This window comes from Oncorhynchus clarkii, chromosome 15 (assembly GCF_045791955.1).
Source record: "Oncorhynchus clarkii lewisi isolate Uvic-CL-2024 chromosome 15, UVic_Ocla_1.0, whole genome shotgun sequence".
NCBI lineage: Eukaryota > Metazoa > Chordata > Actinopteri > Salmoniformes > Salmonidae > Oncorhynchus > Oncorhynchus clarkii.
Genome location: NC_092161.1, coordinates 17,558,875 through 17,582,224, shown reverse-complemented (window position 1 = coordinate 17,582,224; position 23,350 = coordinate 17,558,875). Strand labels below are relative to the sequence as shown.

At 43.0% G+C, this 23,350-nt stretch overlaps 1 protein-coding gene across 1 annotated transcript; it reads left to right on the top strand.

Moving 5' to 3' along the window:
* The first annotated feature begins 8,894 nt into the window (after positions 1–8,894).
* LOC139366720 (alanine aminotransferase 2-like) lies at positions 8,895–22,938 on the top strand. The gene is made up of 11 exons (XM_071104410.1): positions 8,895–9,054; positions 20,338–20,427; positions 20,536–20,641; positions 20,738–20,871; positions 20,997–21,240; positions 21,344–21,423; positions 21,542–21,678; positions 21,859–22,033; positions 22,177–22,332; positions 22,472–22,584; positions 22,681–22,938. The coding sequence occupies exons 1-11, from the start codon at positions 8,917–8,919 to the stop codon at positions 22,769–22,771; spliced, it is 1,464 nt and encodes a 487-aa protein (XP_070960511.1). The 5' UTR covers positions 8,895–8,916; the 3' UTR covers positions 22,772–22,938.
* Positions 22,939–23,350: the final 412 nt, after the last annotated feature.

Sequence of the window (23,350 nt, the reverse complement as noted above, 5' to 3'; positions counted from 1 at the left end):
TACTGAAGAGCTCAGTGACTTTCAACGTGGCACCATCATAGGATGCCATCTTTCCAACTAGCCAGTTTGTGAAATTTCTGCCCCAGTCAACTGTAATTGCTGTTATTGTGAAGTGGAAACGTCATTTAGAAACAACGGCTCAGCCACGAAGTGGGAGGCCACACAAGCTCACAGAATTGAACCGCTGAAGTGCGTAGTGCAAACAAATCGTCTGTCCTTGGTTGCAATACTCACTACCGAGTTCCAACCTGCCTCTGGAAGCCTTGTCAGCACAATAACTGTTCATCGGGTTCTTCATGAAATGGGTTTCCATGGCTGAGCAGCTGCACGATCACCATGTGCAATGCTAAGCATCGGCTGGAGTGGTGCAAAGCTCACCGGCTTTGGACTCTGGAGCAGTGGTGAGGAATGAGGAGGAATGATGGTCTGGGGCTGTTTTTCATGGTTCGGGGTAGGTCCCTTAGTTCTAGTGAAGGGAAATCTTAAAGCTATAGCATGCAATGACATTCTAGACAATTCTGGGCTTCCAACAGTTTGGGGAAGGCCCTTTCCCATTTCAGCATGACAATGCCGGCGTGCACAAAGCGAGGTCCATACAGAAATGGTTTGTCAAGATCGTTGTGGAAGAACTTGTCTGGCCTGCACAGAGCCCTGACCTCAACCCCATCGAACACCTTTGGGATGAATTGGAACGCCGACTGCGAGCCAGGCCAAATTGCCCAACCTCAGTGCCCGACCTCACAAAGGCTCTTGTGGCTGAATGGAAGCAAATCCCCGCAGCAATGTTCCAACATCTAGTGGGAAGCCTTTCCAGAAGAGTGGAGACTGTTAGAGCAGCAAAGGGGGACCAACTCCATATTAATGCCCATGATTTTGGAATGAGACGTTCGACGAGCAGGTGTCCACATACTTCTGGTGCTGTAGTGTGTGTATGTGTAGCGTCCTTCATCTGCTACATAACTACTTCAAGCCAGCAGGGGGACACTGAGGGAAGAAAACCATGCTGCTCAACATTCACACCAGTTTCCTTCTCTCTATTGTACATGAAAGTTCCTGCACTGAGTATATGAATGGTTGAAATATTGAAGGTTCCTGGAGTTCATTGTCTTTCCTGTCCAGCTAATGAAGATGAACCATAAAAGGGGGACCCTCTTGTTTGTGTGGGATGGGGAATGTGGAAGGACTCAGACTGATCAAGGACCTACAGTAGCTTACCTGTCAATGTATTTCTGATACCTTCATTTTAATCACCTTAAAACAAATCTAGAGCCTTTGTATATATTATACAATAAATATATTATGTCAAACTTGAGTGTGTGTTTTTCCTTGTATTTTATGTGCTTCTTTCATGTTTATAGTACATATGGATACAGTAAACATTACCCCTTAGTGGTGGAATTGTACAGTGAATTGGCACATAAGATCTTCCATTCTTTACACCACCTAGGTGTAATTCTGATGTGAGCTCTCGTAGCTTTACACACACACAGCACAAATGCACACACCGGACGACTGTGTGATCACGCTCTCCGTAGCCGATGTGAGTAAGACCTTTAAACAGCTTAACATTAACAAGGCCTCAGAGCCAGACGGATTGCCAAGACGCGTACTCAGAGAATGTGATGACCAGCTGGCAAGTGTCTTCACTGACATTTTCAACCTCTCCCTGACCCAGTCTGTTACACCTACATCTTTCAAGCAGACCACTATAGTCCCTGTGCCCATGAACACCAAGGGAACCTCTCTTAATGAAATCACCCCGTAGCACTCACATATGTAGCCATGAAATGCTTTGAAAGGCTGAACATCGCTCACATCAATACCATCATCCCAGACACCCTGGACCCACTGCAATTCGCATACTGCCCCAACAGATCTACAGATGATGCAATCTCTATTGCACCCCACACTGCCCTTTCCCACTTGGACAAAAGGAACACCTACAGTACATGACAATGTTGTTCATTGACTACAGCTCAGATTTCAACGCCATAGTGCCCTCTAAGTTCATCACTAAGCTAAGGATCCTGGGACTGAAAACCTCCCTCTTGGTGGGCCTGATCACTGACGACGATGAGACAACCTATAATTTTTATTTGACCTTTATTTAACTAGGCAAGTCAGTTAAGAACAAATTCTTATTTTCAATGACGTCCTAGGAACAGTGGGTTAACTGCCTGTTCAGGGGCAGAAGGAGGAGGTCAGAGACCTGGCAGTGTGGTGCCAGGACAACAACCTCTCTCTCAACGTCAGCAAGACAAAGGAGCTGATCGTGGACTACAGGAAATGGAGGGCCCAGCCCGTCCCCATTCACATCGACAGGGCTGTAGTGAAGTGGGTAGAGAGCGTTAAGTTCTTCGGTTTCCACATCACTAAGGATCTATTATGGTCCAAACACACCAACACAGTCATGAAGAGGGCATGACAATGCCTCTTCCCCCGCAGGAGACAGAAACGATTTTGCATAGACCCTCAGATACTCAAAAAGTTATACCGCTGCACCATTGAGAGCATATTGACTGGCTGCATCACCGCTTGCTATGGAAAATTCTTGGCATCCGACCACAAGATTCTACAGAGGGTAGTGCGGACGGCCTAGTACATCGTTGGGGCTGAGCTCCTTGCCATCCAGGACCTCTATACTAGTCGTGTCAGAGGAAGGCCCTAAAAATTGTCAAAGACTAGCCACCCAAGTCATTGACAGTTCCCTCTGCCACAGCACGGCAAGCAGTACCGATGCACCAAGTCTGGAACCAACAGGACCCTGAACAGCTTCTACCCCCAAGCAATAAAACTAACTAACCAAATATCTACCTGGACTATATGCATTAACCCTTTTTTCACTAACTCTTTTAGACCCATCACATACACTGCTACTGTCTACTATCTGTCACTTTATTCCTAGTATATGTACATATCTACCTCAATTACCTCGTACCCCTGCACATCGACTCGGTATTTGTACCACTTGTATATAGGCAAGTTATCATTACTCATTGTGTATTTATTACTACGTGTTTTACTTTTATATTATTTCTCTATTTTCGTTCTCTGCATTGTTGGGAAAGGCCCATAAGTAAGCGTTTCAATGTTAAATCAAATCAAATTTATTTGTCACATACACAGGGTTAGCAGATGTTAATGCGAGTGTAGCGAAATGCTTGTGCTTCTAGTTCCGACCATGCAGTGATATCTAACAAGTAATATAACCTAACAATTTCACAACAACTACCTTATTCACACAAGTGCAAAGGAATGAATACGAATATGTACATAAAAATATATGAATGAGTGATGTCCGAGCGGCATAGGCGAGATGCAGTAGATGGTATAGAGTACAGTATATACATATGAGATGAGTAATGTAGGGTATGTAAGCATTATATAAAGTGGCTACTGATAAATTGATAACATCAATGTTTCCATTATTAAAGTGGCTAGAGTTGAGTCAGTATGTTGGCAGCAGCCACTCAATGTTAGTGATGGCTGTTTAACAGTCTGATGGCCTTGAGATAGAAGCTGTTTTTCAGTCTCTCGGTCCCCGCTTTGATGCACCTGTACTAGAGGTCGACCAATTAAACGGAATGGGCGATTAATTAGGACCGATTTCAAGTTTTCATAACAATCGGAAATCTGTATTTTTGGGCGCCAATTTTGCCTCTTTTTTTTTTTTACACCTTTATTTAATCTTCATGTAACTAGGCAAGTCAGTTAAGAACACATTCTTACTTTCAATGACAGCCTAGGAACGAGGCAGAATGACAGATTTTTACCTTGTCAGCTTGGGGGATCCAATCTTGCAACCTTACAGTTAACTAGTCCAACACTCTAACCACCTGCCTCACGAGGAGCCCGCCTGTTACGCGAATGCAGTAAGCCAAGGTAAGTTGCTAGCTAGCATTAAATGTATCTTATAAAAAACAATCAATAAACGACTGTCATTGCACCAATGTGTACTTAACCATGAACATCAATGCCTTTCTTAAAATCAATACACAAGTATATATTTTTAAACCTGCATATTTAGCTAAAAGAAATCCAGGTTAGCAGGCAATATTAAAACCTGTTGAAGCCAGGGGTTCAGGGAACGCCACCCCCCCCCCCCCACCCCCCCGTTCAGCTGAAACGGTGGCGCAGGGAATGCAAAAATATTAACATTAATACTTATTTTCCACCATCATTTGCAAATAAATTCATAAAAAATCCTACAATGTGATTTTCTGGATTTTTTTTCTCATTTTGTCTGTCATAGTTGAAGTGTACCTATGATGAAAATTACAGGCCTCTCTCATCTTTTTAAGTGGGAGAACTTGCACAATTTGTGGCTGACTAAATACTTTTTTTGCCCCACTGTATATGGTTTAGAGAGAAATAGTCGACGCGTTATAATTCCTGTAATAACTTGCGGCTGAACTTGAAAGGGGTTCCTTTGTTATTTTACTGATCATGTCTTCAATAGAGAATGTCTTGATCTACTTCAAATAAGGTCTGTGTTTCGTGCTTAAACCGCCTCTGCGTTTTGATACCAGTGTAAATCTCACTAGGATAAGGTAACGTTTGTCCAAAAAAAATCATAAATCCACTTTACAATTTAAAAAAAATCTTTGCTTATATATAGCCAATATTGATCAGAGTTACCTTGTCCTATGGATATCTACACAGCTAGAAAATTGGCAAGCTGGTGTAAGTCTACAGGAAACAGACCTTATTTTAAGTGAATCTGAAAATATCCTATGGAAAAAATGAATGAAGGAACCGCTTTTCAGATTTTGCTAGAAGGTGTCATGGGAATTATGACTCACACTTTGGTAGTCAATTCTTACCATGTCAGTTATTAGAATAGGATTTCCTGCATATAGAAATGACAGTTTTTGTTTTCAACATTCATCCCAGGTAACTTAAACTCTATTTTTATTCAAACAGTTGAGAGTATTTGTCTCCTAAGCAGACTCTTTGGTATCATTGTCACTTCAGAGCTGTGCGTGTGTTTTACAGATGGCAGAGAAAAGCAGAGCACCAGTGTGGGACTATTACATGGAATTAGCACCAGGGAAAGCAAGGTGTCTTATTTGTGATGAAGATGTAAGCATGGGGCCAGCAACGGCTAAATCAAAAAATACCACCAACCTGTGGAATCACCTTAAGAACACCCATCCAAAAGGCCATATGTATTATATTAAGTTAAAATAAAAGTGTTCATTGTTCATTCGGTATTGTTGCAATTGTCATTATTACAAAAATGTGTGTATATATATACATTTAAAAAATCGTCTGATTTAATCGGTATCGGCTTTTTTTGTCCTCCAATAATCGGTATTGGCGTTGAAAAATCATAATCGGTCGACCTCTAACCTGTACTGACCTCGCCTTCTGGATGATAGTGGGGTGAACAGGCAGTGGCTAGGGTGGTTGTTGTCCTTGATTATCTTTTTGGCCTTCCTGTGACATCGGGTGGTGTGGGTGTCCTGGAGGGCAGGTAGTTTGCACCCGGTGATGCATTCTGCAGACCTCACTACCCTCTGGAGAGCCTTACGGTTATGGGCGGAGCAGTTGCCGTACCAGGTGGTGATACAGCCCGACAGGATGCTCTCGATTGTGCATCGATTGTCCATTTCAGTTGGTCCGTGATGTGTACGCCGAGGAACTTAAAACTTTCCACCCTCTCCACTACTGTCCCGTCAATGTAGATAGGGGGCTGCTCCACCCCACTCCAGGTGTTGCCCATTTTCCCCATTATCCAGTGTATTTATACCTGTGATTTCTGTCTGTCTGTGCCAGTTCGTCTTGTTTGTTCAAGTCAACCAGTGTTCTGTGGCTCAGCTCCTGCGTGCCTGTCTTGACCCCGCCTGCCTGACCACTCTGCCTGGCACTAAGCCTGCCTGCTGACCGGTTCCTCTGCCACCCTCTGGATTACCAATCTCTGCCTTACCCTGAGCCTGCCTGCCCTCCGGTACTGTTGCCCCACCTCGGGTTTTCTGACCCCTGCCTGCCTTGACCTGTCTATTGCCTGCCCCTGTTTGGAACGTTAAACTATTGTTTATCCAACGTGGTCTGCATCTGGGTCTTCCCTTCATACCTGATAGTTAGTCCACACCTTGATTTGATTTTCTCTCCTATGTCCTGGGTGTCAGGATAAAGCTAAACTAATGTAGCAGGCGTAAAATAAATGCCTGACCGGGGTCGCCACATCCAGTTTACAGGGGAAAAGTAAGCTAGGTTGAAAATACTGTATCCCTGAGAACCGGATGTTTCTGGATTCTTCCAATGGGGTACAGCAGAGACAAAACGGCCTCACAGACACACAGGGATATGCAGAGAGAACCATTGTGCTTCCACTGACTCGTGCAGGGGTGGGCAAACTTTCTGGCTCGAGGGCTACATTGTGATTTTGACATACTTTCGATCTAGTTTTAGACATTTAAGTGTGGCAAGGGCCGTGGCTTTTGTGGCGCGATGGGTAACGATGCTTTGAGGGTGGCTGTTGTTGATGTGTGCAGAGGGTCCCTGGTTCGAGCCCAGGTAGGGGCGAGGAGAGGGACGGAAACTATACTGTTACATTAATGCTGTTGACCTGGATCATCACTGGTTGCTGCGGAAAAGGGGGAGGTCAAAAGGGGGGTGAGTGTAACCGATGTGAAATGGCTACCTAGTTAGCGGTGGTGTGCGCTAATAGCATTTCAATCAGTGACGTCACTTGCTCTGAGACCTTGAAGTAGTTGTTCCCCTTGCACTGCAAGGGCCGTGCCTTTTTTTCACTGTAGGAGTGACTGTGAGGGTCTCATACGGAAGACATGGACTAGACTGGACCGTCACAAAGGTTAAGCAAAATAGTGAGCTTATGTCCAGCTCTATATGAAGGGATGACCTCCAACCACCTGTCATTTCAGTAGATCAGACCAGAGCACTTTTAGTCGTGCAGAGAATGTCTGATCTCAACTAACAAACACATGTAATGCAGTGCAACAGGTCTGAGCCTGTATCAACTTGCTATAAAGTTGATACCAGAGTACCAGTGAAATAATCTATGTAATAATTCTGTAACATGTACAAACACACAGTCACCCTGGATTAGTACCTATGCAATGTAACATTTCACAGGGCATTATTTTTTAGAAGGACTGTTTAAAACAAACTCGTTTGACGATCAGTCAAAAATGTTCAGGGGAACATTGTATTGCTGACATATGTGACATGAATAATTGCAAACTTGTGCATTGGAGTAATTTAGGACATGGGAGGAGTTATTTAGGTTAGGATGTTGACATTCAAGGGAATGGTTTGATAATTACATGTGTGCAGGGGTGTGTGTGAGAGTGTTGTTGTGGTAGCAACCTCTGGAGTTGGGCCATGACCTCAGGGTGGGTGTGCAGCATGTGTACATTTGGTCAGGCAGTAAGAGTAAGAGGGCTGGAGAGGCCCAGTTAAGAGCACACAGAGTGCTGTGCCAGTGCCACAGACTAATTTGTAGCCCTTTCAGGTTCTGTGCAATTCGAGAAAGCAATGTAAAGAGCTCAGGCAAAAAATGTATTTCAACACTCCATGGCAATAATATTAATCCTTCAATTAAATGGTTAATGTTTTTATGGGTCACAAGTGTTCTTTAAATCCACCCCAGCTATCTCTTCATTGTCTAGGCTGCCTATTTAAGTATTTAAACTACACTCTTAGAAAAAAGGGTGCCAACGGTTTCTTCGGCTGTCCTCATAGGAGAACCCTTTGGGTTCCATGTAGAGCACAGCCCATATTTTTTAAATATATTTTGTAATATATTTTTATGTGCACGGCCCATATGTTATAGCTGTCTAGTGCCCGCCTGCATATTCGATGACGAGGTAGGCAACCATTGGTTGATGCATCCAATTTAGCCACCGAGAAAAATTATAACGCCGATAATAATTGTCATCATTCATTCATCTCTTAGTGCCATTGAGAATACACTGAGCGCATCCGTTACTGTCATGCTTGCACCATTACTACAGAGAAAACGGATTGTTTCTAGCCCAAACCGTTCAAAATCTATGATACATATTACCGATGCAAAGTTTTTTTTTCTTCTCATCTCACATAGGCAGGACAGCATTTTACATTCACGAACCATGTCACACAGGCCGTTCTAAAACTACTCACAAGCCGCTAACCTTAAATAACCTAGTTCAGTCGTGTTACAGCATTAGCTAGCTATCTAACAACCTGAAAGTTATCATATTTGTGGGAACTTTACCAGTAATAGGCCAACATTTGGTGTCACCGAAATAAATGAAAAGTGAGAGCTTATTCAGGTGATGTGCTTTTAAAGTTGCTAGGATCCATATCTCCATTTTTTTTTAAATCACTTTTTCTCGTGCTACTAAACCTGCATAAATGTTTTTGTGCTCCTAAATTGATCAAGTTAAGAGAACATGATGTACAAAAAAATGACATTGACTGGCCTGGGGGGTTTAGATACCAGAAGTCTAAAGGAGGCGTGACAACCTTATAAAATCATCGACTGTTATTTGTAAGAGAGGTTGTCACTTTAGCCGAATAGAGAAAGAGCTGGAACTGACAGGCACTATCTAGTGACCGCTTAAACGCGCGTTTTGGGTGGTTCTGGTAAACTCTGATAACAAAACAGTTTTATATACAGCTTAGGTCATTGAACGAAAGAAAGCAAGACAATTAGGAAAACAATTATTTCACGCTGAATGGTTGGTGGGCTTTTTGCCTTCGCAATGTGCACGTGTCTTTGCTGCAACAGTAGGCCTAATGTTGTCTTTGGCTAGTACCTACCCGTACTGTAAATCCTGGTGTGGTGCTGCTGTGCATTGGTTGTTTCACACTTCAAACTTCCCAACCACTCTTCCTTGTTTCTCTAAATTCCACAGACCATTTCGTGGACTATCAGCGGAACATTTTTGTGAGCTCCAGAAACCCAACATGACTGAAAATGGACTTGGGCACCGGGAGAGGGTGCTTAACGTGGACACCATGAACCCGAATGTAAAGCGGATTGAGTATGCTGTCCGTGGTCCAGTTGTGCAACGTGCAGTGCAGATCGAAAAAGAGCTTAAAGAGGTACATTTTCATGTCTACTATTGGATAGAGGTTTGCAATAATCGGTCCTGCTGCTTTCACAAACAAAGCTTTTGAGCAAGGGGCTGACTTTTTCCTTGAGAGAATACAGCCCAGGTGACATGGAGCAAATTATCAGATGTCTTCAGGCAATGGGAAGTTGCCCATTAAACTAATGTAGCAGGTGTAAAAACATACCAATTAGCCATAAGAAGGTGATGAAAAGTGGAATCCCTCCCACTAATTTAGCAAAGTGCCTCACTTCATACTGGTCTCAGAGCATTTCGTGTACTTACACTGAAACACTCACTTAGTGTAACGTTTTGTATGGTATGTATTCATTTGTGGATGTTCATTCATTTCGTATAATATTGTACAAATTGCAATTAGTAACATATGTTAAAATTGCAACTCATACATATGTTATGAATTTGCAAATGTACTATATAAGGAAAGGGGGATACCTAGTCAGTTGTACAACTGAATGCCTTCAACTGAAATGTGTCTTCCGCATTTAACCCAACCCATCTGAATCAGAGGTGCGGGTGTAACGGATGTGAAACGGCTAGCTAGTAAGCGGTGGTGCGCACTAAATAGCGTTTCGGTGACATCACTTGCTCTGAGACCTTGAAGTAGTGGTTCCCCTTGCTCTGCAAGGGCCGCGGCTTTTGTGGAGCGATGGGTAACGATGCTTCGTGGGTGACTGTTGATGATGTGTGCAGAGGGTCCCTGGTTCGAGCCCGGGTATGGGGACGGACTAAAGTTATACTGTTTCATGGTGGGCTGACTTAATTGACATCAACGTCTTCAGCGCCCGGGGAACAGTGGGTTCACTGCTTTGCTCAAGGGCAGAATGACAGACTTTTACCTTATCAGCTTGATCCAGCAACCTTTCGGTTACTGGCCCAACGCTCTAACCACTAGGTTGGTAGCTAGGTTATTGGCTAGGTGGCTAACGGAAACTAACGTTAGTTAGCTAGCCAGAATTAACATATCAAACGTTTTGCAAATTCGTAACATACTGACTGTTTTGTAATAGGTGTGTGTGTCACGAATGGAATGTCTCAGATTTACGTAAAGAATAATACAATATGCTTTGAGCCCAGGTTGAACTAAGATGTTTATCTATTTGACTGGCTAAAATATTCAGTGTTGAGGCCAGGGAGCTATTAGGCTACTTGTCAATTAGGCTTTTCTAATTTTTTACTTTACATGGCCAGTATTTAATAGAGGACAATTCTAGCCCATTTTGAGCGCTTGAGACTGTTTTAGAACCAGAGAATGCAGCAGTGGTTTTATCTACTGCACACCTGTGTCAATTGCGTGTCGGCCATTTGCGGTTATAGCCTACACGAGTCCCGGTAGAAAGTTATTTTTGGACATGACAACAATACCTGCTAATGGTTAACTCATGTTCCAAGATGTTCCAAGGCTAACCCAGCTAATTAGCTACTAGCTATTTGGTCATTGTTAGCCACTGCTAGTGGTCTTTACCATTTAGCTCGGACTTCAGCCACTTTAGCCCGGACTTCAGCCACTTTAGCCCGGATAATACCTGCCAGTCTGCACAGTGCGATATCAAATTTATTTATATAGCCCTTCGTACATCAGCTGATATCTTAAAGTGCTGTACAGAAACCCAGCCTAAAACCCCAAACGGCAAGCAATGCAGGTGTAGAAGCACGGTGGCTAGGAAAAACTCCCTAGAAAGGACAAAGCCTGGTTCCTCTCTAGGTTTCTTCCTAGGTTATGTGGGGTGGCCAGTCCTCTTCTGGCTGTGCCGGGTGGAGATTATAACAGAACATTGCCAAGATGTTCAAATGTTCATAAATGACCAGCATGGTCAAATAATAATCACAGGCAGAACAGTTGAAACTGGAGCAGCAGCACGGCCAGGTGGACTGGAGACATCAAGGAGTCATGTCAGGTAGTCCTGAGGCATGGTCCTAGGGCTCAGGTCCTCCAAGAGAGAGAAAGAAAGAGAGAATTAGAGAGAGCATACTTAAATTCACACAGGACACCGGATAGGACAGGAGAAGTACTCCAGATATAACAAACTGACCCTAGCCCCCCCGACACAAACTACTGCAGCATAAATACTGGAGACTGAGACAGGAGGGGTCAGGAGACACTGTGGCCCCATCCAGTGACACCCCCGGACAGGGCCAAACAGGAAGGATATAACCCCACCCACTTTGCCAAAGCACAGCCCCCACACCACTAGAGGGATATCTTCAACCACCAAATTACCATCCTGAGACAAGGCCGAGTATAGCCCACAAAGATCTCCGCCGCGGCACAACCCAAGGGGAGGCGCCAACTCAGACAGGAAGATCACATCAGTGACTCAACCCACTCAAGTGACGCACCCCTCCTAGGGACAGCATGAGAGAGCCCCAGTAAGCCAGTGACTCAGCCCCTGTAATAGGGTTAGAGGCAGAGAATCCCAGTGGAAAGAGGGGAACCGGCCAGGCAGCGATAGCAAGGGCGGTTCGTTGCTCCAGAGCCTTTCCGTTCACCTTCCCACTCCTGGGCCAGACTACACTCAATCATATGATCCACTGAAGAGATGAGTCTTCAGTAAAGACTTAAAGGTTGAGACCGAGTTTGCGTCTCTGACATGGGTAGGCAGACCGTTCCATAAAAATGGAGCTCTATAGGAGAAAGCCCTGCCTCCAGCTGTTTGCTTAGAAATTCTAGGGACAATTAGGAGGCCTGCGTCTTGTGACCGTAGCGTACATGTAGGTATGTACGGCAGGACCAAATCAGAGAGATAGGTAGGAGCAAGCCCATGTAATGCTTTGTAGGTTAGCAGTAAAACCTTGAAATCAGCCCTTGCTTTGACAGGAAGCCAGTGTAGGGAGGCTAGCACTGGAGTAATATGATCAAATTTTTGGGTTCTAGTCAGGATTCTAGCAGCTGTATTTAGCACTGACTGAAGTTTATTTGAGTGCTTTATCCGGGTAGCCGGAAAGTAGAGCATTGCAGTGGTCTAACCTAGAAGTGACAAAAGCATGGATTAATTTTTCTGCATCATTTTTGGACAGAAAGTTTCTGATTTTTGCAATGTTACGTAGATGGAAAAAAACTGTCCTTGAAATGGTCTTGATATGTTCTTCAAAAGAGAGATCAGGGTCCAGAGTAACGCCGAGGTCCTTCACAGTTTTATTTGAGACGACTGTACAACCATTAATATTAATTGTCAGATTCAACAGAATATCTCTTTGTTTCTTGGGACCTAGAACAAGCATCTCTGTTTTGTCCGAATTTAAAAGTAGAAAGTTTGCAGCCATCCACTTCCTTATGTCTGAAACACATGCTTCTAGCAAGGGCAATTTTGGGGCTTCACCATGTTTCATTGAAATGTACAGCTGTGTGTCATCCGCATAGCAGTGAAAGTTAACATTATGTTTTCGAATGACATCCCCAAGAGGTAAAATATATATATATATATTAGTGAAAACAATAGTGGTCCTAAAACGGAACCTTGAGGAACACTGAAATTTACAGTTGATTTGTCAGAGGACAAACCATTCACAGAGACAAACTGATATCTTTCCGACAGATAAGATCTAAACCAGGCCAGAACTTGTCCGTGTAGACCAATTTGGGTTTCCAATCTCTCCAAAAGAATGTGGTGATCGATGGTATCAAAAGCAGCACTAAGGTCTAGGAGCAAGAGGACAGATGCAGAGCCTCGGTCCGATGCCATTAAAATGTCATTTACCACCTTCACAAGTGCAGTCTCAGTGCTATGATGGGGTCTAAAACCAGACTGAAGCATTTCTTATACATTGTTTGTCTTCAGGAAGGCAGTGAGTTGCTGCGCAACAGCCTTTTCTAAAATTTTTGAGAGGAATGGAAGATTCGATTTAGGCCGATAGTTTTTTTATATTTTCTGGGTCAAGGTTTGGCTTTTTCAAGAGAGGCTTTATTACTGCCACTTTTAGTGAGTTTGGTACACATCCGGTGGATAGAGAGCCGTTTATTATGTTCAACATAGGAGGGCCAAGCACAGGAAGCAGCTCTTTCAGTAGTTTAGTTGGAATAGGGTCCAGTATGCAGCTTGACGGTTTAGAGGCCATGATTATTTTCATCATTGTGTCAAGAGATATAGTACTAAAACACTTGAGCGTCTCTCTTGATCCTAGGTCCTGGCAGAGTTGTGTAGACTCAGGACAACTGAGCTTTGAAGGAATACGCAGATTTAAAGAGGAGTCTGTAATTTGCTTTCTAATAATCATAATCTTTTCCTCAAAGAAGTTCATGAATTTATCACTGCTAAAGTGAAAGCCATCCTCTCTTGGGGAATGCTGCTTTTTAGTTAGCTTTGCGACAGTATCAAAAAGGAATTTCGGATTGTTCTTATTTTCCTCAATTAATAGGATGATCGAGCAGCAGTAAGGGCTCTTCGGTACTGCACGGTACTGTCTTTCCAAGCTAGTCGGAATTCAATTGACATGCTGACTGCAGGAATGCCCACCTGAGCTGTTGCCAGATAATTGAATGTTAATTTCTCTACCATAAGCCACCTCAAACAGTTTTTTAGAGAAATTTGCAGTTTGTTTAACCTGTTGATCCTACTTGAGACGCAGACGTCTCAAGTAGGCACCTGGAAATGCAAATGCGCTACGCTAAATGCTAAATGTACTCGTTAAAACTCAAACGTTCATTAAAACACACATACAGGGTATTGAATTAAAGCTACACTCGTTGTGAATCTAGCCAACAAGTCAGATTTTTAAAATGCTTTTCGGCGAAAGCATGAGAAGCTATTATCTGATACCATGCAACACCCCAATATACCTGAAGGGGACGTAAACAAAATAATTAGCGTAGCCGGCGCTACACAAAAACGCAGAAATAAAACATTCATTACCTTTGATGATATTCTTTGTTGGCACTCCTATATGTTCCATAAACATCACAATTGGGTCTTTTTCCCAATTAAATCCGTCCATGTATGTCCAAAATTTCCATTTGTATAGCCTGTCTGGTTCAGGAAAAAAGCTCTCTTCCAACACGCAACGTAATTTTAAAAAATTATATAAGTTGCCTATATTCTTTGACAAAACACTTCAACCTACTTTTGTAACCCAACTTTAGGTATTTGTAAACGTTAATAAGCGATCAAATTGATCACTGGGCGATCTGTATTCAATAGCAGCTACTCAAGAAAACAATGTCCATTTTTCTCTCTTCCAAAATCGATTGCTGTAGGCTGGATGGAATGACGGATCTATTTGTCATGGCACATAGGATTTTTGTCAATGAAAATGACGTTTTTGGCTACATTGTGTGGAAGCTGTAGGAATTGCATCCTTGGCCCTATTAATTTTGGTGCCCCTTAAATAATACATGCAAGTGGCACATGGATATATTTTTCAGTTTTCAATGACCAGTTTTTCTTGCGCTTTTCGATGAAACACACGCTCTGTTATAGTCACAGCCGTGATTTAACCAGTTTTAGAAACTTCAGAGTGTTTTCTATCCACACATACTAATCATATGCATATACTATATTCCTGGCATGAGTAGCAGGACGCTGAAATGTTGCGCTATTTTTAACAGAATGTTCGAAAAAGGAGAGGGTAGACTTAAGGACCTCCAGGACCTCCATATCCGGCTTCTTCACCTGCAGGATCGGCTGAGACCAGCCACCCGGGCAGCTGATGAAACTGAAGGGTATTTCTCTGTAATAAAGCCCATTTGTGGGGAGAAACAAATTCTGATTGGCTGGGCCTGTCTCCCCAGTGGGTAGGCCCGGATCCCAAGTGGGTGGTTCTATGCCCTCCCAGGCCTACCCATGGCTGCGCCAGTGCCAAGTCCTGTGAAATCCATAGATAAGGGCCGAATTTCAATTGACTGAGTTCCTTATTATGAACTAACTCAGTAAAATTGTTGCATGTTGTGCTTTTTAAAATATTTTCAGTTTGTCACTCCTAATTCTATGAGCAAAGTTCACTGGGCTTTGTGCAACGTCTTAACAGCTGAATACTGTCGAGCAGGTTCCCCTTGTGACATCACCCCAGCTCTTCTTTCTAAGGAGTGTCATAGGGTGCTCAGGTTAGCCAGAAAGTACAGTAGGTCTGAAGTTGAACATAACTGCACCTGTTTTCTCTCCCTCCAGCCATAACGTATGTGTAATGAGCTTGATAAGCTACAGTTGGCTCATGCCATTGGTTAGTCAGCTGAGATACTTTGTCAGGGCACTGGCCAGTGACAATTGTTGATAACTCAGCACAACAGATGGGACAAAGATCAGTATGGTTTGAAGTGGAATGGCACAATTAGACTTTCAATTGAAGGCAAGTATGTATTATGTCATGTTTTTTGTGGACTCAATACTTCAGACTGGTCAGTCATTTACACCTAGGCTGCATCCAAAGTAGGCTGGTCTTTGGATGCAGCCTAGGTGTAAATGACTGACCAGTCTGAAGTATTGGCACCCTGAAGGCTCTTTTCATGATGGTGACTCAAACTGACTCAAACGAGTCTGGGCACCAGTCTTTAAAAAAAATAAAAAATGAGGGAACGTTCCACTTCTGAGTGGAATGTGATGGCTTAACAGACGGCAATCAGGCTAGATTTAAACAGGCTCCTGTGTGAATAATAAGTGCTATTTGATTACCCTTATACAACACTTACCATGTGTCCCAAATCACATTGGCTAGCGTAAATGACACTGGCTGAAGCAGCGACCACAAATGTAATTTATTCAGATTTAATTATGGGAATAACAAGAGTGTTAGAACTCTACGACGGCAGTCAAACTAAGGGCCGTATCCACAAAGCTTTTGAAAGTGATTTCATGTGAGGCCCATTTCACATGATAGGCCTGTGCCTAAATACTTATAACTAGGCTAATAAATAAGCACGTCTTTCTATCGATTATTATTTCAAGTTATCCCTTTTGGAGGATAAATTCGTCATGCCTTGAAGTTGTGCAATTGAAGGCATCAAAGGCTTAAAGGCTTATGTTAACTTAGAACCCAATGTAATGAGACTTTTCAAATGTTGTATGCAACATTATCGGCAAGTGACTTGATGCCCACAGTGCCAAAACAATTTATTTGTGAAACCGGAGTGACGAGTGTGTTGACATAACGGTAATTGTCCATTGCGCTTTTAATAACATCAGAATTTATTAAAAATGCATGCCTACATATTGGCCAATAATTAAGAGTAGGCAAAGTGATTTTATGTCAGGCAAATTATATCTCACGTTTTACCATTCACTCCCACTGGGCACACACCGGTTGAATTAAGGTTTCCACGTCATTTCAATAAAATGACTTGACGTCGTGACTCGGTTGTCTGAAGCGTGCTATAGTGTTCACCGGCGTTGTCCATGCCTTATCGTGATTAGTTGTTCCCCGTAATTTGCAACCATGCAATGAGCGTCATTGTATTTCCTTTGCGATACCTGTTGTGTTTTACTAGCTGAGAAACATTTGAGTTGGTTTTACTCCTGGCTCATTTATTTTTTCTGGGCAGTGTCTCTTTTTAACAGGATTCCTAGGATATTTTCTGACATGCTTTGTGGATACAGGTCCAGACCTGTATGGTAATTACACTGAACAAGAATATGTTGGTCCCAGGTTTCATGAGGTGAAATGTTCCATATGCACAAAAAGCATACATTTAGTTTACATCCCTGTTAGTGAGCATTTCTCCTTTGCCAAGATAATCCATCCACCTGACAGGCGTGGCATATCAAGAAGCTGATTAAACAGCATGATCATTACACAGGTGTACCTTGTGCTCGGGACAAAAGGCCACTTTAAAATGTGTGGTTTCGTCACAACACAATGCCACAGATGTCTCAAGTTTTGAGGGAGCATGTAATTGACATGGTGACTGCAGGAATGTCCACCAGAGCTGTTGCCAGATATTTTAACGGTAATTTCCTTACTCTGTCATTTTAGAGAATTTGTCAGAACGTCCAACCGGCCTCACAACCACAGACCACATGTAACCACGTCACCCATGGCTGCTCCCCTGCCCAGTCATTTGAAATCCGTAGATTAGGGCCTAATGAATTTATTTTAAATCAACTGATGTCCTTATGAACTGTAACTCAGTAAAATCATTACATTTTATTTTTGTTCATTTATAGAATGAGGTGAATCAGTTGGTTAAAATAATGGAGATGACTCAAGTAAAACTATTCCATGCTGACTGTCAGCCAGGCCTAGTCTAAACGGAACCAGTAGTGGTCTCTCTTGCCTTCTTTGATTGGCAGAAGTCCTGAGATGCCCCCTGATATTGACCAATAGGAGGACATCGGGGAGGTCTCCTGTAGTTTTAGGTTTCAGTTAGGGGGACAAACAGAGTGGCTGTTTAGCTACAGCAAGTAGAGTAGTGTCATCTATAGTCCATAGCTTTAGATCACTGAACAAAAGATGCAGCACTCAGACATACAGTAAATGCAGCATAGACATCACATAGGCTGTCTTTAATGTTCTGTAGTGTGTAGCCTAAACACCTCAGGGACTACAAAAGTTAAATGAAAGTTAAACCCCACTAATCGAGTTGCTGCACAGTAGAAACATGGGTGCCTTATTCAGGGGCTTATCACATTATGCTGTTCAATGACTACTAGGCCTACCACATCTACACAAAAGAACATGTCAATGTCATGTTACACACTGGTTCCACAATCTGGTTCTTGTCCCTGTTTTCTTGGAAAATCAAGCTGTTGCATTGCAAATTTCCATCAGTATCATGAGTTTGAATTAAATTATGAGAACTGGAGGGAAATGGAGTGCCTTTGAGCAGGGGCAGAATGAGAAGGAGAGAAAAGAGCGGGAAAGAAAGGCATTGGCACAGCAACCTTATTGTTGACCCAGATCGTTCCCCTCCTCCCCAGTCCTCCACACAGTGTGAGTATCACAGCTGTCCTGCCCCTCTTTGATAGCCTGTTGGCTTCTGGAATGATACAATGTCCAATGGTTGAAATAAGCAGAGGTTTTAAACCAAGTTTAGAGTTGTCATCTTAGTTGGCACAAGTTTTGCTGTTTGAGGTTGTTGTGCACTAAATCTGACTTTGTTGTACAGTGCATTGGGAAAGTATTCAGACCCCTTGACCTTTTTCCTCCCAAAATTACGTTACAGCCTTTAATCTATTTTAGAATAATTGTTCCCCCCTGATTGGAGTGCTGCAGAGATGGGAGAACCTTCCAGAAGGACAACCATCTCAGCAGAGGAACTCTGGAGCTCTGCCAGAGTGACCATCGGGTTCTTGGTCACTTCCCAGAACAAGGCCCTTCTCCCCCGATTGCTCAGTATGGCCAGCTCTAGGAATAGACTTGGTGGTTCCAAACTTCTTCCATTTAAGAATGATTGAGGCCACTGGGTTCTTGGACCTTCAATGTTGCAAAAAATGTTTTGGTATTCCTCCCCAGATCTGTGCCTCTACACAATCCTGTCTCTGAGCTCTACGGACAATTCCTTTGACCTCTTGGTTTTTGCACTGTCAACTGTGGGACCTTTATCGAGGCAGGTGTCGTGTCTTTGGCTATGCCGGATTAAGTGATATGACATGCTATTCTATAAAAGGATTTCTCCGTAATTAATATTATCTGATTGAGCTAATCATGTCAATGTAATTAACTAGAGTCGGGCACCACAAAATAATATTTATAGAGCTGTTATCTTCCGAAATAAACTCTTAAAGACCTAGTAATATTTTACATCAATAGCAGTCGATATTAATCGTCATCTTAATTCCGTCTCATCTGAAAGTTGTAAAATCTTGGTTATCTGCACGAACCCTGGCTAACAAGTTGAACCAGCAATACAAAATTGGGTTTAATTATTTATTTACTAAATACCTAACTAATTACACATAATTAAATCATAACTTGATTACAAATTACGTCATAAAGGAAAACGTCCCCAGTGGGTGGAACAGATATGACAGATTGTTACACAAAAGAAAAGGGGCTGGGTTTGAGTGAAAGAGCGGGAAGACTGAGGAACAAAGGGCGACGCTGTGCTATCGTAAATACAGTATCTTATGCATTCTAAATGACCGCCCATTTGGAAAAGGAAAATGCAATACATATTTACTCTGAGCTGCACTTCGGTAGGTTGGTGGTAGATAGCAGGCCGTGCTGCCCAACCGAGTCCTTTGAAGAATGTCTCTGCTGGTAAATTGAATACGTTGTTGTAACGTCGTTGTGTGGTAGACGGGATACTCTGTCTGTTCCTTCCTAACCCTCGTTTGCAGCGGCTGTTGCTAACTCAACGGCTAGGAGGTATCACTTCTGTCGTGAATAAGAGTTCAAAGTTCATACCATTCGCAACCAAAGCTCACGCTGATGTTGGCTTCGTTCTGCAGTTATTATCTGAACCATTCTGACATCGGACCGTCGTCCTCGGAACAGGAGGCTATATTGTCATCAAGGGCTTATATAGGAAGGGAGAGGAGGGTGTGTTTGAAAAGTTTTATAGCCCATGTCCCTTCACAGGGGCGGGCCACAGGCGGGCCGCAGAGCCCTATCTTATAAAAACCCAAATCTCACATTTTAGAAGCTAAAATCACATTTCATCCCATCACAAATAATTTCATATTCAAACATTTAAATTGAACAACAATTCCATGTGAATCCGATAACTCTGTGTAGACTTTCCACTGTAGAGTTTGTCATCTTATCATTGATGAGAATATCTCAGATGACAACCGAACTGACATCATATTCATTAAGTACCACCTCATATGTTCAATTGGTCAGATTACCAGAATATAGTTCATTTCCCCCCACCTTCTGATGTTCCCATAATCTCGATGTTAACCAAGGGTTTTGCAAATGTAACATCAGTAGGGTAGAGAGAGGAAAAAGGGGGAAAGCGGTATTTATAACTGTCATAAACCTTCCCCAGGCCAACGTCATGACACAGGTGTCTGCCTTTCCAAATCAAGTCCAATCAATTTAATTTACCGCAGGTGGACTCTAATCAAGTTGTAGAAACATCTCAAGGATCATCAATGGAAACAGGATGCACCTGAGATTGAGATCAATTTCAAGTCTCATAGCAAAGGGTCTGAATACTTATGCAAATAATGTATTTCAGTTTTTTTTATTTTTAATACTTTTGCAAAAAATTCTAAACCTGTTTTCCCTTTGTCATTGTGGGTAGATTGATGCAAAAAAACAAAACAATTTAATACATTTTAGAGTATGTCTGTAATGTGGAAAAAGTCAAGGGGTCTGAATACTTTCTGAATGCACTGTGGATAACCATGTCTGTGTAATAACTGTAACTCTGTTTAATTTGCAGGGAGTTAAGAAGTCCTTCACTGAGGTCATTAAAGCCAACATAGGTGATGCACATGCCATGGGCCAGAAACCAATTACATTTTTCAGACAGGTCTGTTAATTGTTGTTCTAAAACTGTGGTACATTTTTATATCCAAGTGTCCCATTATTACAGATGACTATTTACAAAATATGACTTGATCTGCTTTGTTCCTGTCAGGTTATAGCGCTGTGCGTGTACCCGGATCTCCTAGAAGACAAGTTTCCAGAGGACGCTAAAAACCGAGCACGGCGCATCCTTCAGGCCTGTGGAGGGGGTAGTTTAGGTGAAACACCACTAGTTCTACTGTAGGCAGGCAGTGTGTACATGCTGAATGACAAACATTGGATAAATATCCACTGAACTTGTATTTTTACTCCAGGTGCATACAGTGCTAGTTCAGGCATTGAGGTCATACGACAAGATGTTGCTAAATACATTGAGAAGCGGGACAGTGGAATTCCCAGTAACCCTGACGATATCTACCTCTCTACTGGGGCCAGTGATGCTATAGTGGTAAGAATGACGATGACAACCTCCTTTATTTTAATTTCCGGTCAATGGCAATTCGATCTACAGTACATATCTCTCCCCTTTCAGTCCTTTTTACCTCCCTCACATCTCCTCCCTCTGTCCTGTAGACCATGCTGAAGTTGTTGACCGCAGGCGAAGGGAAGACCCGTACAGGGGTGATGATCCCCATCCCTCAGTACCCCCTCTACTCTGCTGCTCTGGCTGAGCTGGCGGCTGTCCAGATCAGCTACTACCTGGACGAGGACAAGTGCTGGAGCCTGGACGTTGGTGAGCTGAGGAGGGCTGTGAAGGCAGCCAGGGAGCACTGTAACCCCCGCGCCCTCTGCATTATCAACCCTGGCAACCCCACAGGTATGTGGAAAAGTTTCCGTTCCAAAACATTAGTGATCTGTGAGTCCTTTTTAATTTATACCCAATCTCTGTTCTGATTAGTGTACTCCCTTCACTGTGATAGGTCAAGTCCAGAACAGGCAGTGCATTGAAGATGTGATCCGATTCGCTGCTGAGGAGCACCTTTTCCTGATGGCTGATGAGGTAATTTAATAATAATACAATCTCTTGTTTCTGGTTTGACCTTTCTCCCCCTTCTCTAAGGCGTTTCTTCTAGACTAGTTACTCAATATGTATGACTCCCTCCCTCTGTTCCTGATAGGTTTACCAGGATAATGTGTACATGGAGGGTTGCCAGTTCCACTCCTTTAAGAAGGTTCTATTTGAGATGGGACCAGAGTACTCAAGTGTTGTGGAGCTGGCCTCCTTCCATTCCACCTCCAAATGCTACATGGGAGAGTAAGTATTTAGCTACACACCCACACATTCTCAGATGGTGACTGACTGCACTACTTGGCTCTTTATAAAAATAAAAAAAACTTACCGTTGATATGTTGGCTGTGAATGAAGAGTTCTCCAATATTCTGCAAGGGATAAGTTAATGTACCATGTTGATGTTTGTCACTGACTGTCCTGCAGGTGTGGTTTCAGGGGAGGATACATGGAGGTGATTAACATGGACCCTGAGGTGAAGTTGCACCTGACTAAGCTGGTGTCTGTGCGGCTGTGCCCCTCCATCCCTGGGCAGGCCCTACTGGACCTGGTAGTCAACCCCCCCCAGCCTGACGAACCTTCCTACGCCACCTTCATCAAGGTCAGCATACACATGATGTGGCTGTTCAGTTAGGATAAATGTTCCATTAAGCTTATTACAGTGTGACAAGTGCTGTTCAGTTTATTTTATTTTGTATGTACTTTGTGTCACAACTTGTTGGTATTAACCTGACCTGTTTACAGGAGCGTACTGCCAACCTGCATATCCTGTCTGAGAAGGCCAAGATGACAGAGCAAGTCCTCAACACGGTCCCAGGGATCCACTGTAACCCTGTCCAGGGAGCCATGTACACCTTCCCCCGCCTCACACTGCCAGAAAAGGCCATCAACGCGGCCAAGGTCTCTCTTCCTCGCTCTCTAACCCCCCCCTCTTTACTTGTATTTAAATGATCTGCCTGTTTCTGATGCTCTTCTCAGTTGTTTTGATTCTTCCAATGTTGTTCAACCCATATGCTCCCTGCACCCTCTGTCTGTGTAGGAACAGGAACAGGCTCCAGACATGTTCTACTGTATGAAACTGCTGGAGGAGATGGGCATCTGTCTGGTCCCAGGGAGTGGCTTCGGACAGAGGGATGGAACCTACCACTTCAGGTTAGACCTGTTCACTGCTACTGTACAGTGTCAATGCCAGTGTTTAGTGATGGTTAAGGTACGATGATAACACCGAAAAATTCATTCTTTCTGTAGGATGACCATCTTGCCTGCAACTGAAAAGCTGAAGATCGTTTTAGAAAAGATCAGGGAGTTTCATAAGCGGTTCACAGAGGAGTTCTCATAACCCTAAAATCCTCCCCCAGATTGCAGTCTGTTTCAGAAAACCACCCATCCTCTTCAGAAAATGGATTAAATAGCCAACAAAGGGTGCCAGTGAGTTACCAAGTGTCGTTGTGTGGCTGGAACAGGGAACAGTCACCACAACACACCTTGTGTTGGAATATCTCCCCTCTAATGCTCGAGTTGACATTGCAAGGGAAGCACTGTTAAAAAAACAGAACTATTTAACATGGTGCCTGCTATTCTGTTTTAGATAATTGTTTTTAATTGTGTCAGATAGCATCTGCACAGTGGCTGGTGGCACCTTAATTGGAGAGAACAGGCTCATAGTAATGGCTGGAACAGAATGTATGGAATGGTATCAAACACATGGTTTCCATTATTATGAGCTGTTCTCCCCTCACCAGCCTCCTTTGCAATGTGTGTGTATTTATGTGATGATTGAAAACAGATATCAGCTCATGATTTATTTTTATTTTTTCAGTTAAGAGTTTACTTGTCCTGCCAAGTGTTTTACAGGTCATACAGCAGCACTGGTCCAAACTAGTCCAAATATCAGTAAATGGGTGGTGGAGGTGTGCTT

What these genes read in the sequence shown, in the direction of transcription:
- LOC139366720 (XM_071104410.1), top strand. Translation starts at nt 8,917, where the DNA reads ATGACTGAAAATGGACTTGGGCACCGGGAGAGGGTGCTTAACGTGGAC. An exon ending in GGGCCAGTGATGCTATAGTG is followed by an intron (nt 20,872 to 20,996) that starts GTAAGAATGACG and finishes TCTGTCCTGTAG; the next exon opens with ACCATGCTGAAGTTGTTGAC. An exon ending in TTTTCCTGATGGCTGATGAG is followed by an intron (nt 21,424 to 21,541) that starts GTAATTTAATAA and finishes TGTTCCTGATAG; the next exon opens with GTTTACCAGGATAATGTGTA.